This window comes from Salvelinus alpinus, chromosome 4 (assembly GCF_045679555.1).
Source record: "Salvelinus alpinus chromosome 4, SLU_Salpinus.1, whole genome shotgun sequence".
NCBI lineage: Eukaryota > Metazoa > Chordata > Actinopteri > Salmoniformes > Salmonidae > Salvelinus > Salvelinus alpinus.
The window spans coordinates 38,525,836-38,543,084 of record NC_092089.1 but is presented as its reverse complement, the minus strand read 5'-3'; the positions used below and the strand labels follow the sequence as shown (position 1 = coordinate 38,543,084).

The 17,249-nt window shown below is 40.6% G+C and overlaps 1 protein-coding gene across 3 annotated transcripts in view; it reads right to left on the bottom strand.

Annotated features, from left to right (window-relative positions):
* The window catches only part of ascc3 (activating signal cointegrator 1 complex subunit 3), a 144,474-nt gene that overhangs the window by 68,273 nt on the left and 58,952 nt on the right, over nucleotides 1-17,249 (bottom strand). For all 3 annotated transcript variants that reach the window (XM_071396978.1, XM_071396980.1, XM_071396979.1), the window contains exons 13-15: nucleotides 13,433-13,609; nucleotides 12,923-12,994; nucleotides 5,732-5,866 (exon numbers count right to left, since the gene is read on the bottom strand). In XM_071396978.1, the coding sequence (XP_071253079.1) occupies nucleotides 5,732-5,866; nucleotides 12,923-12,994; nucleotides 13,433-13,609 (384 nt within the window). The remainder of the gene's footprint in view (nucleotides 1-5,731; nucleotides 5,867-12,922; nucleotides 12,995-13,432; nucleotides 13,610-17,249) is intronic.

Sequence of the window (17,249 nt, the reverse complement as noted above, 5' to 3'; positions counted from 1 at the left end):
GCATTGATGTGCCATCCTGGATGAGCTGCACTACCTGAGCCACTTGTGTGGGTTGTAGACTCCGTCTCATGCTACCACTAGAGTGAGAGCACCGCCAGCATTCAAAAGTGACCAAAACATCAGCCAGGAAGCAAGGAACTGAGAAGTGGTCTGTGGTCACCACCTGCAGAATCACTCCTTTATTGGGGGTGTCTTGCTAATTGCCTATAATTTCCACCTTTTGTCTATTCCATTTGCACAACAGCATGTGAAATCTATTGTCAATCAGTGTTGCTTCCTAAGTGGACAGTTTGATTTCACAGAAGTGTGATTGACTTGGAGTTACATTGTGTTGTTTAAGTGTTCCCTTTATTTTTTTGAGCAGTGTATGTATATTCCCAGGCATACACACACACTATCTTCAACTAATTCATATCCATTCTGTCAAACCAGGCCACGAGGCACCATTTTCAACCCACTACATAATCTCTCATGCGTATTTGTGGTTTTACAAAGCGTGAAAAGTGATATGATTTGTATATTTATACATTTCCCCATATAAATAGGAGGGAAGATTAGAGGCACATCAATCATGGGCCGGCCCCGAGGAATAAAGGAAAGGTTAGTAGATTTATCACTCTGCCTCATGTTGCTGTACTGCTCTCTCTCTCTGCTGGGGGAGATTTAAATACGGAGAGACATACAGTCTGACTAACCGTCGTCCAGTGAGGACTGCTGCAGATACACCCCTGTGTACTCTCCGTGCACACACACTATTAATTAAGAGTGTGTGTGCGCACAACACATGCACGCACACACAAAAAGACACGCACAGTGAGAATGCGGTCCATGCCGTAGCCCCAGTGGTACAGTAGTGGTGTGAGGTGGAGAGGAGCAGAGTGACTTTCAGAAATCACTGAGGGAGCTGCAGGCCAACCCTGACACTGGTCTGTGTCTGTGTCTGTGTGTGTGTGTGTGTGTGTGTGTGTGTGTGTGTGTGTGTGTGTGTGTGTGTGTGTGTGTGTGTGAGAGCATGGGCCAAGCTACACACACAGAGATCCTATTAAATTACTATAGCATGCTAATTTCACATTTTATGGCTACACACCACTGACTGTCTGTCTACATCTGTAGGTCTGTCTGCCTGCCGGTCTGTCTGCTTGCCTCGGTCTTCATCTTCAACCAGAACTCTACTCCATGGTCTACAGGTTAAATATCAGTACTGTCCTCCTCAAGCACATTCAACACCTGTGCTGTTCTCATTCACAGCATAAGTAGAAGGCAGTCAAACACCCAGTAGATAAAACACTTAGACAACACACACCGAGTGACAGAGCTCCACTTCCCTGGCCTGTTAATTGGCCTGTATCTGAGTGCTGTAAAGTTTGTTCATGGTATCTACGGGGGCAGAGTGGGCCTCTCTAACTCTCACACACATCCTTCCTCTTTGTTTACAGCTCTCCCCCCAGGAACCCACTCTAAAGAGGTGCCTGACCTCAATTTCTCTCACTTTCCTCTCCTTTAAATCTCATAAATGAATGCTCATAAATAACGGTGTTTGTCTGTAGCCTGAGCCAAAGAGGAGAGCCAGCCCAGGAGCGCACAGCCACTTTACAGTACACATAGTAACTGTAGTACACACTCCAGTAGACTGGAGTCTACAGTTACAGTAACTTTAGTACACACTCCAGTAGACTGGAGTCTACAGTTACAGTAACTTTAGTGCACACTCCAGTAGACTGGAGTCTACAGTTACAGTAACTTTAGTAGACACTCCAGTAGACTGGAGTCCATAGTTACCGTAACTTTAGTACAGACTCCAGTAGACTGGAGTCCATAGTTACAGTAACTTCAGTACACACAAGAGGTCGACCGATTAAACGGAATGGCCGATTAATTAGGGCTGATTTTATGTTTTCATAACAATCGGTAATCGGCATTTTTGGATGCCGATTATGGCCGAATACATTGCACTCCATGAGGAGACTGCGTGGCAGGCTGACCACCTGTTACACGAGTGCAGCAAGGAGCCAAGGTAAGTTGCTAGCTAGCATTAAACTTATCTTATAAACAACAATCTTAACATAATCACTAGTTAACTACACATGGTTGATGATATTACTAGTTTATCTAGCTTGTCCTGCGTTGCAAATAATCAATGCGGTGTGTATAATTTAAAAAAATATATATATTGTGTATATTTTTTAAAAACCTGCGTATTTAGTTAAAAAAAATTCATGTTAGCAGGCAATATTAACTAGGCAAATTGTGTCACTTCTTTTGCGTTCTGTGCAAGCAAAGTCCGGGTATATACAGCAGTTTGCGCCGCCTGGCTCCTTGCGAACTGTGTGAAGACCATTTCTTCCTAACAAAGACCGTAATTAATTTGCCAGAATTGTACATAATTATGACATAACATTGAAGGTTGTGCAATGTAACAGCAATATTTAGACTTATGGATGACACCCGTTCGATAAAATACGGAACGGTTCCGTATTTCACTGAAAGAATAAACATTTTGATTTCGAAATGATAGTTTCCGGATTTGACAATATTAATGACCTAAGGCTTGTATTTCTGTGTGTTTATTATATTATAATTAAGTCTATGATTTGATATTTGATAGAGCAGTCTGACTGAGCGGTGGTAGGCAGCAACAGGCTCGTAAGCATTCATTCAAACAGCACTTTCCTGCGTTTGCCAGCAGCTCTTCACAATGCTTGAGCACAGCGCTGTTCATGACTTCAAGCCTATCAACTCCCGAGATTAGGCTGGCAATACTATAGTGCCTATAAGAACAACCAATAGTCAAAGGTATATGAAATACAAATGGTATAGAGAAATAGTCCTATAATTCCTATAATAACTACAACCTAAAACTTCTTAACTGGGAATATTGAAGACTGATGTTAAAAGGAACCACCAGCTGTCATATGTTCTCATGTTCTGAGCAAGGAACTTAAGTGTTCACTTTTTTACATGGCACATATTGCACTTTTACTTTCTTCTCCAACACTTGTTTTTTGCATTATGTAAACCAAATTGAACATGTTTCTTTATTTATTTGAAACTAAATATATTTGTATTATTGTAATTGTCATTATTACAAATATATATATATATAAAAATTGGCCGATTAATCGGTATCGACCGGTTTTTGGTCCTCCAATAATCGGTGATAAAAAATCATAATCAGTCGACCTCTAATACACTCTCCAGTAGACTGGAGTCTACAGTTACAGTAACTTTAGTACCCTCTCCAGTAGACTGGAGTCTACAGTTACAGTAACTTTAGTACCCTCTCCAGTAGACTGGAGTCTACAGTTACAGTAACTTTAGTACCCTCTCCAGTAGACTGGAGTCTACAGTTACAGTAACTTTAGTACCCTCTCCAGTAGACTGGAGTCTACAGTTACAGTAACTTTAGTACCCTCTCCAGTAGACTGGAGTCTACAGTTACAGTAATTTTAGTACACACTCCAGTAGACTGGAGTCTACAGTTACAGTAACTTTAGTACCCTCTCCAGTAGACTGGAGTCTACAGTTACAGTAATTTTAGTACACACTCCAGTAGACTGGAGTCTACAGTTACAGTAACTTTAGTACCCTCTCCAGTAGACTGGAGTCTACAGTTACAGTAACTTTAGTACCCTCTCCAGTAGACTGGAGTCTACAGTTACAGTAACTTTAGTACCCTCTCCAGTAGACTGGAGTCTACCCTCTCCAGTAGACTGGAGTCTACAGTTACAGTAACTGTGGTACACACTCCAGTAGACTGGAGTCTCCAGAAACAGTAACTTTAGTCCACTCAAACACTATCACGATAGATAGGGGTAGGAGTAACAGTCTACAGCTTTGGTGCACTGTCTAGAAGAATAGTGATTAGTGTGTGTGTCCAGGTATAGTAATGTAGATTCACCTTTATCTAACGTGAACTCATGTAAGCTTCTTAACCTTGGCACACTGTACCTGTGCTCCATATAAAGACTCAGATGGTCCTGACAATCCCTGTAGCCAACAATATCTCACGTCTACTCCTAACCAGTAGTTACTCCTAACCAGTAGTTACTCCTAACCAGTAGTTACTCCTAACCCAGGTCTACTCCTAACCCAGGTCTACTCCTAACCCAGGTCTACTCCTAACCCAGGTCTACTCCTAACCCGTAGTTACTCCTAACCCAGGTCTACTCCTAACCCGTAGTTACTCCTAACCCAGGTCTACTCCTAACCCGTAGTTACTCCTAACCAGTAGTTACTCCTAACCTAGTTCCACTCCTAACCAGTAGTTACTCCTAACCAGTAGTTACTCCTAACCAGTAGTTACTCCTAACCAGTAGTTACTCCTAACCCAGTTCCACTCCTAACCAGTAGTTAGTCCTAACCAGTCGTTCGTCCTAACCAGTAGTACGTCCTAACCAGTAGTACGTCCTAACCAGTAGTTCGTCCTAACCCAGGTCTACTTTTAACCAGTAGTTACTCTTAACCAGTAGTTACTCCTAACCAGGAGTTACTCTTAACCAGTAGTTACTCTTAACCCAGGTCTACTCTTAACCCAGGTCTACTCCTAACCCAGGTCTACTCCTAACCCAGGTCTACTCCTAACCAGTCGTTACTCCTAACCAGTCGTTACTCCTAACCAGTCGTTACTCCTAACCAGTCGTTACCCCTAACCAGTCGTTACTCCTAACCAGTCGTTACCCCTAACCAGTCGTTACTCCTAACCAGTAGTTACTCCTAACCAGTAGTTACTCCTAGCCAGTAGTTACTCCTGACCCATGTCTACTCCTAACCAGTAGTTACAGTAGTTACTCTTAACCAGTAGTTACTCTTAACCAGTAGTTACTCCTAACCCACGTCTACTCCTAACCAGTAGTTACCGGATGTGTACCAAACTCACTAAAAGTGGCAGTAATAAAGCCTCTCTTGAAAAAGCCAAACCTCGACCCAGAAAATATAAAAAACTAAAATCGGCCTATATCGAATCTTCCTGAAGACAAACAATGTATACGAAATGCTTCAGTCTGGTTTTAGACCCCATCATAGCACTGAGACTGCACTTGTGAAGGTGGTAAATTACCTTTTAATGGCGTCAGACTGAGGCTCTGCATCTGTCCTCGTGCTCCTAGACCTTAGTGCTGCCTTTGATACCATCGATCACCACATTATTTTGGAGAGATTGGAAACCCAAATTGGTCTACACGGACAAGTTCTGGCTTAGGACCACTACAAGGTTCCGTTTTAGGACCACTACTGAACCCTGACCTGTTCACCGGACGTGCTACCTGTCCCAGACCTGTTGTTTTCAACTCTCTAGAGACAGCAGGAGCGGTAGAGATACTCTTAATGATCGCCTATGAAAAGCGAACTGACATTTACTCCTGGAGGTGCTGACTTGCTGCACCCTCGACAACTACTGTGATTATTATTATTTGACCATGCTGGTCATTTGGCCATGTTCTGTTATAATCTCCACCCGGCACAGCCAGAAGAGGACTGGCCACCCCTCATAGCCTGGTTCCTCTCTAGGTTTCTTCCTAGGTTTTGGCCTTTCTAGGGAGTTTTTCCTAGCCACCGTGCTTCTACACCTGCATTGCTTGCCGTTTGGGGTTTTAGGCTGGGTTTCTGTACAGCACTTTGAGATATCAGCTGATTTAAGAAGGGCTATATAAATATATTTGATTTACTCCTAACCCAGGTCTACTCCTAACCCAGGTCTACTCCTAACCAGTAGTTACCAACGTATGTTCCTTACTGATTTCTCACACTGGCCGTAGTCCGGTCCATGGTCTGGCTGGAAGAAGGAAGACTCTCCACGGTTCTTAGCCATCTCGATCAGCCCCATGGATGTCCTCACCGTGGCATTACGAGCATGGACAAACACCATCACCTGGGTCACACAGAGAACAGAGACACGGGTCAGTCTGGGTCAAAGGGAAAAACACAGAGGACGGAGAGAAGTCAGTCTTGAGCATAGACAAACACCATCACCTGGAAGACGCAGAGAATACAGACACAGGTCAGTCTGGGGTCAAAGGTCAAAACACACAGAAATAGAGGTAGAGGTCAGCCCATACTGTTCGCTACAACATTCCTCTTTCATCTAATAGCACTACTGTACAGTGCTGTTCCTTGCCACACTAAAGATCCATTGTGACTGTAGATACTTCTCTCCTGCTGTACTGTATCAGAACAGAAGAAGGTCACGGTGCCATTTTAATCTTTTGTTAAAAGGACAGAGAAGGGCTGTCATTTTCCTATTACACTCAGCCTGCCCTTGTAAAACAGTCAATACCACAGACAAAACAATCAATAATAGAAATACAAGACAGTTATGAGATGGAGGCAAAGGACTCTCTCTACCTCCCTCCCTCCCTCCCTCCTTTCTTCCCTCCTTTCTTCCCTCCCTCCCTACCTACTTCCCCCTTGTCTTTTAAGGACACTATAAAGGGACTAGAGAGAGGAGTGAGGGAGGGAGAGAGAATATGAGAGACAGTGGGAGAGGAGATGAGAGATAGCATGTTAATATCCATGTGTGAGTGTGTGTGTGTGTCTGTGATTACAGGCCTGAAGGGTGTGTTTCCTTCCTCTGTCTTTGTACCAGTCACAGAGGGAGCCTCATAACAGATCATGTGCCACCATTGATTCCTGTTCTGGTGCAGAGCTCAGAAGTGTCATCCCTCCTCTGTCACTGTATCATAATGTAATGTAATGTATCATAATGTAATGTATCATATTGTAATGTATCATAACGTAATGTATCCTAATGTAATGTATCCTAATGTAATGTATCCTAATGTAATGTATCCTAATGTAATGTATCCTAATGTAATGTATCATAATGTAATGTATCATAATGTAATGTATCATAATGTTATGTAATGGATCATAATGTAATGTCATGTATCATAATGTAATGTATCCTAATGTAATGTAATGTTTCATAATGGAATGTATCATAATGTAATGTATCCTAATGTAGTGTATCATAATGTAATGTAATGTATCATAATGTAATGTATCATATTGTAATGTATCATAACGTAATGTATCATAATGTAATGTAATGTATCATAATGTAATGTATCATAACGTAACGTATCATAATGTAATGTATCCTAATGTAATGTATCATAATGTAATGTAATGTATACTAATGTAGTGTATCCTAATGTAATGTTTCATAATGTAATGTAATGTATCATAATGTCATGTATCATAATGTAATGTATCATAATGTAATGTATCATAATGTAATGTATCATAATGTAATGTCATGTATCCTAATGTAATGTATCATAACGTAATGTATCCTAACGTAATGTATCCTAATGTAATGTATCCTAATGTAATGTATCATAATGTAATGTCATGTATCCTAATGTAGTGTATCCTAATGTAATGTATCATAATGTAATGTAATGTATCCTAATGTAATGTATCATAATGTAATGTATCATAATGTAATGTATCATAATGTAATGTATCCTAATGTAATGTATCATAACGTAATGTAATGTATCATAACGTAATGTATCATAACGTAATGTATCCTAATGTAATGTATCATAATGTAATGTATCATAATGTAATGTATCATAATGTAATGTAATGTAACATAACGTAATGTATCATATTGTAATGTATCATAACGTAATGTATCCTAATGTAATGTATCCTAATGTAATGTATCCTAATGTAATGTATCCTAATGTAATGTATCCTAATGTAATGTATCCTAATGTAATGTATCATAATGTTATGTAATGGATCATAATGTAATGTCATGTATCATAATGTAATGTATCCTAATGTAATGTAATGTTTCATAATGGAATGTATCATAACGTAATGTATCATAATGTAACGTATCATAATGTAATGTATCATAATGTAATGTAATGTATCATAATGTAATGTATCATATTGTAATGTATCATATTGTAATGTATCATAACGTAATGTATCATAATGTAATGTAATGTATCATAATGTAATGTATCATAACGTAATGTATCATAATGTAACGTATCATAATGTAATGTATCCTAATGTAATGTATCATAATGTAATGTAATGTATACTAATGTAGTGTATCCTAATGTAATGTTTCATAATGTAATGTAATGTATCATAATGTCATGTATCATAATGTAATGTATCATAATGTAATGTATCATAATGTAATGTATCATAATGTAATGTCATGTATCCTAATGTAATGTATCATAACGTAATGTATCCTAACGTAATGTATCCTAATGTAATGTATCCTAATGTAATGTATCATAATGTAATGTCATGTATCCTAATGTAGTGTATCCTAATGTAATGTATCATAATGTAATGTCATGTATCCTAATGTAATGTATCCTAATGTAATGTATCATAATGTAATGTATCATAATGTAATGTATCCTAATGTAATGTATCATAACGTAATGTAATGTATCATAACGTAATGTATCCTAATGTAATGTATCATAATGTAATGTATCATAATGTAATGTATCATAATGTAATGTAATGTAACATAACGTAATGTAACATAACGTAATGTATCATAACGTAATGTATCATAATGTAATGTATCATAATGTAATGTATCATAATGTAATGTATCATAACGTAATGTATCATAATGTAATGTATCATAATGTAATGTAATGTATCCGAATGTAATGTATCATAATGTAATGTATCCTAATGTAGTGTCTCCTAATGTAATGTATCCTAATGTAATGTATCCTAATGTAATGTATCATAATGTAATGTATCATAATGTATCATGTAATGTATCATACTGTATCCTAATGTAATGTATCCTAATGTAATGTATCCTAATGTAATGGAATGTATCATAATGTAATGTATCCTAATGTAATGTATCCTAATGTAATGGAATGTATCATAATGTAATGTAATGTATCCTAATGTAATGTATCATAATGTAATGTAATGTATCCTAATGTAATGTATCCTAATGTATCATAATGTAATGTATCATAATGTAATGTATCCGAATGTAATGTATCATAATGTAATGTATCCTAATGTAATGTTATGTATCCTAATGTAGTGTATCCTAATGTAATGTATCATAATGTAATGTATCATAATGTAAAGTATCATAATGTAATGTTTCATAATGTAATGTAATGTATCCTAATGCAATGTATCCTAATGCAATGTATCCTAATGTAATGTATCCTAATGTAATGTATCCTAATGTAAGGTAATGTATCCTAATGTAATGTATCCTAATCTATCATGTAATGTATCATAATGTAATGTAATATATCCTAATGTAATGTATCCTAATGTAATGTATCATCATGTAATGTAGTGTATCCTAATGTAATGTATCCTAATGCAATGTATCCTAATGTAACGTATCATAATGTAACGTATCATAATGTAATGTATCATAATGTAATGTATCATAATGTTATGTAATGCATCCTAATGTAATGTATCCTAATGTAATGTAATGTATCCTAATGTAATGTATCCTAATGTAATGTATCCTAATGTAATGTGTCATAATGTAATGTATCCTAATGTAATGTATCCTAATGTATCATGTAATGTATCATAATGTATCATAATGTAATGTATTATAATGTAATGTATCCTAATGTAATGTATAATGTCATGTATCATAATGTAATGTATCATAATGTAATGTATCGTAATGTAATGTATCGTAATGTAATGTATCGTAATGTATCATAATGTAATGTATCCTAATGTAATGTATCATAATGTAATGTAATGTATCCAATTGCCAGCAGCATACCACCCTGCATACCACTGCTGGCTTGCTTCTGAAGCTAAGCAGGGTTGGTTCTGGTCAGGCCCTGGATGGGAGACCAGATGCTGCTGGAAGTGGTGTTGGAGGGCCAGTAGGAGGCACTCTTTCATCTGGTCTAAACAAAGATCCCAATGCCCCAGGGCAGTGATTGGGGACACTGCTCTGTGTAGGGTGCCGTCTTTCGGATGGGACGTTAAACGGGTGTCCTGACTCTCTGAGGTCATTAAAGATCCCATGGCACTTATCGTAAGAGTAGGGGTGTTAACCCCGGTGTCCTGGCTAAATTCCCAATCTGGCCCTCAACCATCACGGTCACCTAATAATCCCCAGTTTACAATTGGCTCATTCATCCCCCTCCTCTCCCCTGTAACTATTCCCCAGGTCGTTGCTGCAAATGAGAACGTGTTCTCAGTCAACTTACCTGGTAAAATAACGGATAAAAATAAATAAATAATAATAATAATGTAATGTATCCTAATGTAATGTATCCTAATGTAATGTATCATAACGTAATGTAACCTAATGTATCGTAATGTATCCTAATGTAATGTATCCTAATGTAATGTATCATAATAAAATGTATCCTAATGTAATGTATCCTAATGTAATGTATCATAATGTAATGTATCATAATGTAGTGTCTCCTAATGTAATGTATCATACTGTAATGTATCCTAATGTAGTGTATCATAATGTAGTGTATCATAATGTAATGTATCATAATGTAATGTCATGTATCCTAATGTAATGTATCCTAATGTAATGTATCCTAATGTAATGTATCCTAATGTAGTGTATCATAATATAATGTAACCTAATGTAATGTATCCTAATGTAATGTATCATAAGGTAATGTATCCTAATCTATCATGTAATGTATCATAATGTAATGTAGTGTATCATAATGTAATGTATCCTAATGCAATGTAATGTATCATAATGTCATGTATCATAATGTCATGTATCCTAATGTCATGTATCCTAATGTAATGTATCATAAAGTAATGTATCATAATGTAACATAATGTTTCATAATGTAATGTATCATAATGTACTGTATCATAATGTAGTGTCTCCTAATGTAATTTCTCCTAATGTAATGTATCCTAATGAAATGTATCCTAATGTAATGTATCCTAATGTAATGTATCCTAATGTAATGTATCCTAATGTAATGTATCATAATGTAACGTAATGTAACGTAATGTAACGTAATGTAACGTAATGTATCATAATGTATCGTAATGTAATGTATCATAATGTAATGTATCATAATGTAACGTAATGTATCATAATGTATCGTAATGTATCGTAATGTAATGTATCATAATGTAATGTATCATAATGCGTCTCAGAAAATGTCACTGCACCCGCCGATCAGTTTACCCACCTAATATTTTTTACCACTACGTCACTACCAAACATTCACTGGATACACCACACACACAGAGAGAAATAGATCTTCGGAAGGGGGATTCAAATGTATATTCCAGTAAGTATAGTTTGTCCAATAGCAGCAGTCAAATGAGTGTGTGAGACAGGAGTCACCAAAGCTGTGCTGTATATGTTGTAGCACATTTTACATGATGCATTATGATGCATTACAAGCTCAAACATTTTGAAATGTCAGCTTGAAACTTCTCTTCTTTCTCTTCAAGTCTAATGTGTCACCATTCAGCCATGTTGAAGGCAGCAGCAGCAGGGCCTAGCTGGATAGTTTCATCTCCTCAGCACAGTGACATAAGAAATTACAGAATGTCTGGGGTTTGGAAATGACTTGCGGCAGCAACGCCTGATGAAGTGAAACATTCTCTTAATGTGGTGCTGTACATCACACACACGTGCACGCACGCACACGATTTGTCAATGTGATATCATTAAACAGTCTATTCTATTAATTAGCCTAAAGTTAAACCTCTTTTTCTGCAGGGTTACCTATACTAAACAGGGGTTAGCACAGATTGAGCAGCGTAGCCTGGCGTCTCTTCCATCCCCTCGCTGTGGGCCCATAGACCACTGCAGCAAACTGTTATTTATTGAAGCTGTTTTATCAGTGCAGAGCTGTGAGGAGGGAAGCGTCCACGGTAACCGCTGGTTTGAGAGCTTATTAAAGTTCCGTCTGCCGGGCTGAAACCCCAGCACAGGAGGGCCAGGGGGCTTCATCCAGACAATTCCATCTATCACCCTCCCAGATGAAATTAATATATGTCACAGCCATTTCTGACAATTTAATATGGAGCCTAGACAGATGCTCCCTATTGGAGAGTTTTGGCTTCAGGGCTGTGACCCACAGACAGAAAGATGACATCACATCTAGACTCACCTACTGTGAGACTGAAAACACAAACCACACATAATAAATTATACACAAACCACATTCTCCAATTCAGATACCAGAACCTGGTACAGTATTTCAGATCCTTTTAAAAACATTTATTGACTGCAGGCAAACTGTCTGTAGATTCATTTACTTGTGCACTGTGTATTTGATTGAAACAATGTGTACACACACACACGTGTGTGTGCGCGCTCGTGGTGTGCCTAAGTGTGTGTACGTGCTGTGCGCATAGGTGTGTGTGTGTATGTTAAGGGGATACAGACAGAACCAGCAGGCTGGACTGGGAACTCAACACACAGTGCAGATGGGGCTGAGTGGAAACGAATGAATCCACAACTCTGGAAGCTGGGGGAGTGAGTCTGGTGGAGTAAAGCTGGGGGAGTGAGTCTGGTGGAGTAAAGCTGGGGGAGTGAGTCTGGTGGAGTAAAGCTGGGGGAGTGAGTCTGGTGGAGTAAAGCTGGGGGAGTGAGTCTGGTGGAGTGAGTCTGGTGGAGTGAGTCTGGTGGAGTAAAGCTGGGGGAGTGAGTCTGGTGGAGTAAAGCGGGGGGAGTGAGTCTGGTGGAGTAAAGCTGGGGGAGTGAGTCTGGTGGAGTAAAGCTGGGGGAGTGAGTCTGGTGGAGTAAAGCTGGGGGAGTGAGTCTGGTGGAGTAAAGCTGGGGGAGTGAGTCTGGTGGAGTAAAGCTGGGGGAGTGAGTCTGGTGGAGTAAAGCTGGGGGAGTGAGTCTGGTGGAGTAAAGCGGGGGGCTGGAGAGGGAGACAGACTAACACACACAGTACAGTACAGAGAGCCTTACCTGATGTCCATTTCTGATCTGCTCCAGAACCTTATCATAGCAAACCTCCTCCATATCATGAAGCTGCTGGATCTGAGAGAAACACATATTAGCTGTGTTAGAACCGTTTAAGAGCATTGGCCCAGTAAACGAAAGGTCACTGGTTCGAATCGAACCTGCCATTCTGCCCTTGAGCAAGGCAGTTAACTCCCAACAACAACTGCTATCCGGGCACCGATGACATGTACATCGATTAAGGCAGCCCCACCCACCTCTCTGATTCAGAGGGGTTGGGTTAAATGAAGAAAACACATTTCAGTTGAATGCATTCAGTTGTGCAACTCACTAGGTATCCCCTTTCCCCTATGTTTGACCAGGTCAAATGATTCAGAAGAACGTGGTAAAACAAAACTCCTGGCCCTGCTAAAGACACATGAGTTCTGGCAGTATGGTCAGCTTGATGCGTGTTAGCAGTGTGTGTGTGTGTGTGTGTGTGTGTGTGTGTGTGTGTGTGTGTGTGTGTGTGGTCACCTTGTTGGTGGTCTTGATGCCTACGAAGCTCTGTCCGAGGGGCACGGGTCTGAAGCGGCTGTCGAAGTAGAAGAGTCCGATGTAGGGGTTGACGTGGAGGAAGGAGGCCACGTCCAGGTAGTTGGGCAGCGTGGCCGACAGACCCAGGATACGAATCATACTCTGGGTCGACTCCACCTGGAATAAACCCACACCAAGGTCACACCATGATGACGTACTCTGAATGGACATCTTACAGCAACGTCCCACAATAATGACATCACACTCCGACTGGACTTCACCAGTCATGAAACAAAGTGATTTCGGTTGGTGATTTGGATCAAACCTGGATGCTTCCCTACACCAGTCTCCTCGACAGGGAAGAAGTGAGAGAAGTGCAGCGAGGGAGAGAGAACAGATAGATGCAGACAGAGCAGCGAGGGAGAGAGAACAGATAGATGCAGACAGAGAGCAGCGAGGGAGAGAGAACAGATAGATGCAGACAGAGAGCAGCGAGGGAGAGAGAACAGATAGATGCAGACAGAGAGCAGCGAGGGAGAGAGAACAGATAGATGCAGACAGAGAGCAGCGAGGGAGAGAGAACAGATAGATGCAGACAGAGCAGCGAGGGAGAGAGAACAGATAGATGCAGACAGAGAGCAGCGAGGGAGAGAGAACAGATAGATGCAGACAGAGAGCAGTGAGGGAGAGAGAACAGATAGATGCAGACAGAGAGCAGCGAGGGAGAGAGAGAGAACAGATAGATGCAGACAGAGAGCAGCGAGGGAGAGAGAGAGAACAGATAGATGCAGACAGAGAGCAGCGAGGGAAAGAGAACAGATAGATGCAGACAGAGAGCAGCGAGGGAGAGAGAACAGATAGATGCAGACAGAGAGCAGCGAGGGAGAGAGCGTGAGTGCATGCGTGAGAGGCCTATCTCCTTGCCTCCTGTGGTGAGTGTGACAGGGAAGATTGGTAAGGCTTTTAATGTGATGCAGTACCCGTCTATACCCACTATCAAGATAGGGCCCAGCCAATCCCTGGCAGCCGATAGCCCTGGCCCGGATCAGCATAACACACAGCACTGTGTCAGCCCAGTGGTACAAAGCGGTCCATACTGTAGATACACATTACGTTCATGAACAGTGCTCCAGTCAGCCTGGTTGAGTGGATAGTGGGCTTCTTACACACACCATTTCTCCATTACTCTCACTGTTAATGGGCTCTAGAGGGCGGCTGCTTTCCCTGAGCTTTGTCCCAGATAGTCTATTCAATGTTTCAGCAATACCAACACATTACATGACCAGCAATAGTTCATTATACAGTATTCAACACTTCTGCATCTATGACACTTTACCAAAGAGCCATCCACACTAATGCCTCCAGTGATGAACGGGTTTTAAAATGCAGGTAATAACCAAATGTTTATCTCCGGAGCAATATAAAGCCTGGGGTGAGTCTACCCGACGACGGGAGAAATTTAAATAAACCAAAACTTTGACAAGCAAAACATCACATGTGATAACTGCTTCAGTGATCATCCTATATTTACATAAAGAGAAAGGAGGAAAATAAAACATCCTTTAGAGCCTCGACTTAATTTAGAGGCAGAGATTTCCATATTCATGAGGTTAAAAGATGTGAACTTAAGCACCCTTTTCCTCCTGTGTCAGGAGCACCAGCCGTGGCTCCTCCAGCCGTGGCTCCTCCAGCAGAAAACACTAACAATTAGGCTAGCCTGTCAGGTGTAGCGGTAATTGGACAGGAGGGATGTGTGTGTGCGTGTGTGTAGTTAGGGTTGGGGGTATCTGTGCAATGGGTTTGGGGTCCTTCAACTCCTGGTGTATTGTGGGTAGGAATGGATGCTAATTATGTCGACTTCCAAAAAAAAACAAAAAAACGCAATTACTGAACATCTTTGGGAGGGAGAAAGAGTGAACCATAAAGACTCCGGTTTCTTATGTGTCTATATTTGTGGGTTCAGTTGAGGAGGAATAAGATATTCTCTACTGTGGCCTAAGCGCGTTTCTCCAATGGTTTATAGGTCCATCTAAGCTTGTCATTTCTCAATAAAGATACACACCATCACCGTTCCTCACCGTCTCACTGAAGCACATATCATTCTGAAGTCTGGTTGTTCCATGTACTCCTGTGTGCTCTGGATCAAAGTTACCGCAACTTCGATGGTTAACCAAAATATTGATATGATCATATATGAGATATGATTTGTGGGTTATGACTGTGGCTGAGACCTGAAGACTTGTAGAGCAACCACAACCCACAGCTTTAGGGTTACTGGACCCCCACAGACTTCCCTGGAAGGCTCTACAACAGAGCCCAGTGTCTGCAGTGCTGTCTGTGCTCTGACTGATTTGTCTCTTCTTGGAAACCAGAGAACTAAAGACCCTGTCCTTCTCCTTCGGAGAACTCGTGTTGTTTCCTCTCTACCTCGTCATGTTTTATTGATGAGGTGGACTCCTTTTTGTACTTCCAAAGGCGACAATCTTGCTTACTGTGCGCCAATCAATAATTCACAGTGTCTTAAAGACACCTTACATTTACATTTAAGTCATTTAGCAGATGCTCTTATCCAGAGCGACTTACAAGTTGGTGCATTCACCTTATGATATCCAGTGGAACAACCACTTTACAATAGTGCATCTAACTCTTTTAAGGGGGGGGGGGGGGGTTAGAAGGATTACTTTATTCTATCCTAGGTATTCCTTAAAGACGTGGTGTTTCAGGTGTTTCCGGAAGGTGGTGATTGACCCTTCCAATGTGCTGTTGACTGTTGACTCCAGTACGGCACAAACACCTTAATTACAAACGCTGGCTGGAGAAACACAGGAAAGACATTTCTGCTGTGCTACTCAGGACGGTTGGATCCATCTTGGATTTTATGTGCAAAAAAAACTAAAAACACTGCCTCTAAAGTACCTGCCTGTGTATAGGCCAAATGAACAGTCATAATGCATTATAAGACGTGTTATATGCCTTCATAACAGCCCATAGCTCCGTGACAAACGCTAGTTATAGTGTTTATAACACCCTAGACAAACGCGAAGAAACAGACAAAGAGGCTGCAGTGTGCAGTCTAGGACAGTCTCTAGGTAGGGGTGTGGTGTGGCCTCACAGGACGCTCCCTCAGCCCTTCTCCAGTGATAGCAGCTAGAGCTGCACATGAATAGGCTGTGAACGGAGTCAACAGCGGTCAGACGTACAGACTGCTTTTCAATTACCTGGCGGTTAACCTTACCCACCCAGAGGTCCCCGACGTCACAGCACACTAAAATAAATAAATAAATAAATAAAAAGCAGCCATATATCCTGTCAGTATCCTTCATTCTCAGTCTCTCCCCTCTCTGATCGGTCTCTTTCTCCATTTTGTTCTCAACACTCCTCTCTTTCATCTCCAACTTTTATATCTGTCATCAATATTTTAACATTCATATTGGTATATTGATGTGTGTGTGTCTGCCCATGGAAAAAAAAAAATCATTCCAATCCCTTGTCACCTAGGAGACCGTGAAAATTCCTACCATGCATCTCTCTAACCCCCCTCCATTTATTCATTTCCTCCCTGGCTGGGATTGACACCTGACGCTAGCTCGTCACAATGGTACACGGTTGCGGGACACTCCGGAACGATGGCTCCCATTTCCCAGACTGTCGGAATTTGCATAATCACTCTAATATCCCAAACGGCCGGGCTGATTCCTGCGCAGGACGCTGTCAATCATCATTAGAGGGAATCAGGCATCCCACTCAGACGCAGAAACACAAAGCACAGACAGCACGGCCCACAGACAGACAGGCTAACTAAAGCTAAATCACCGAC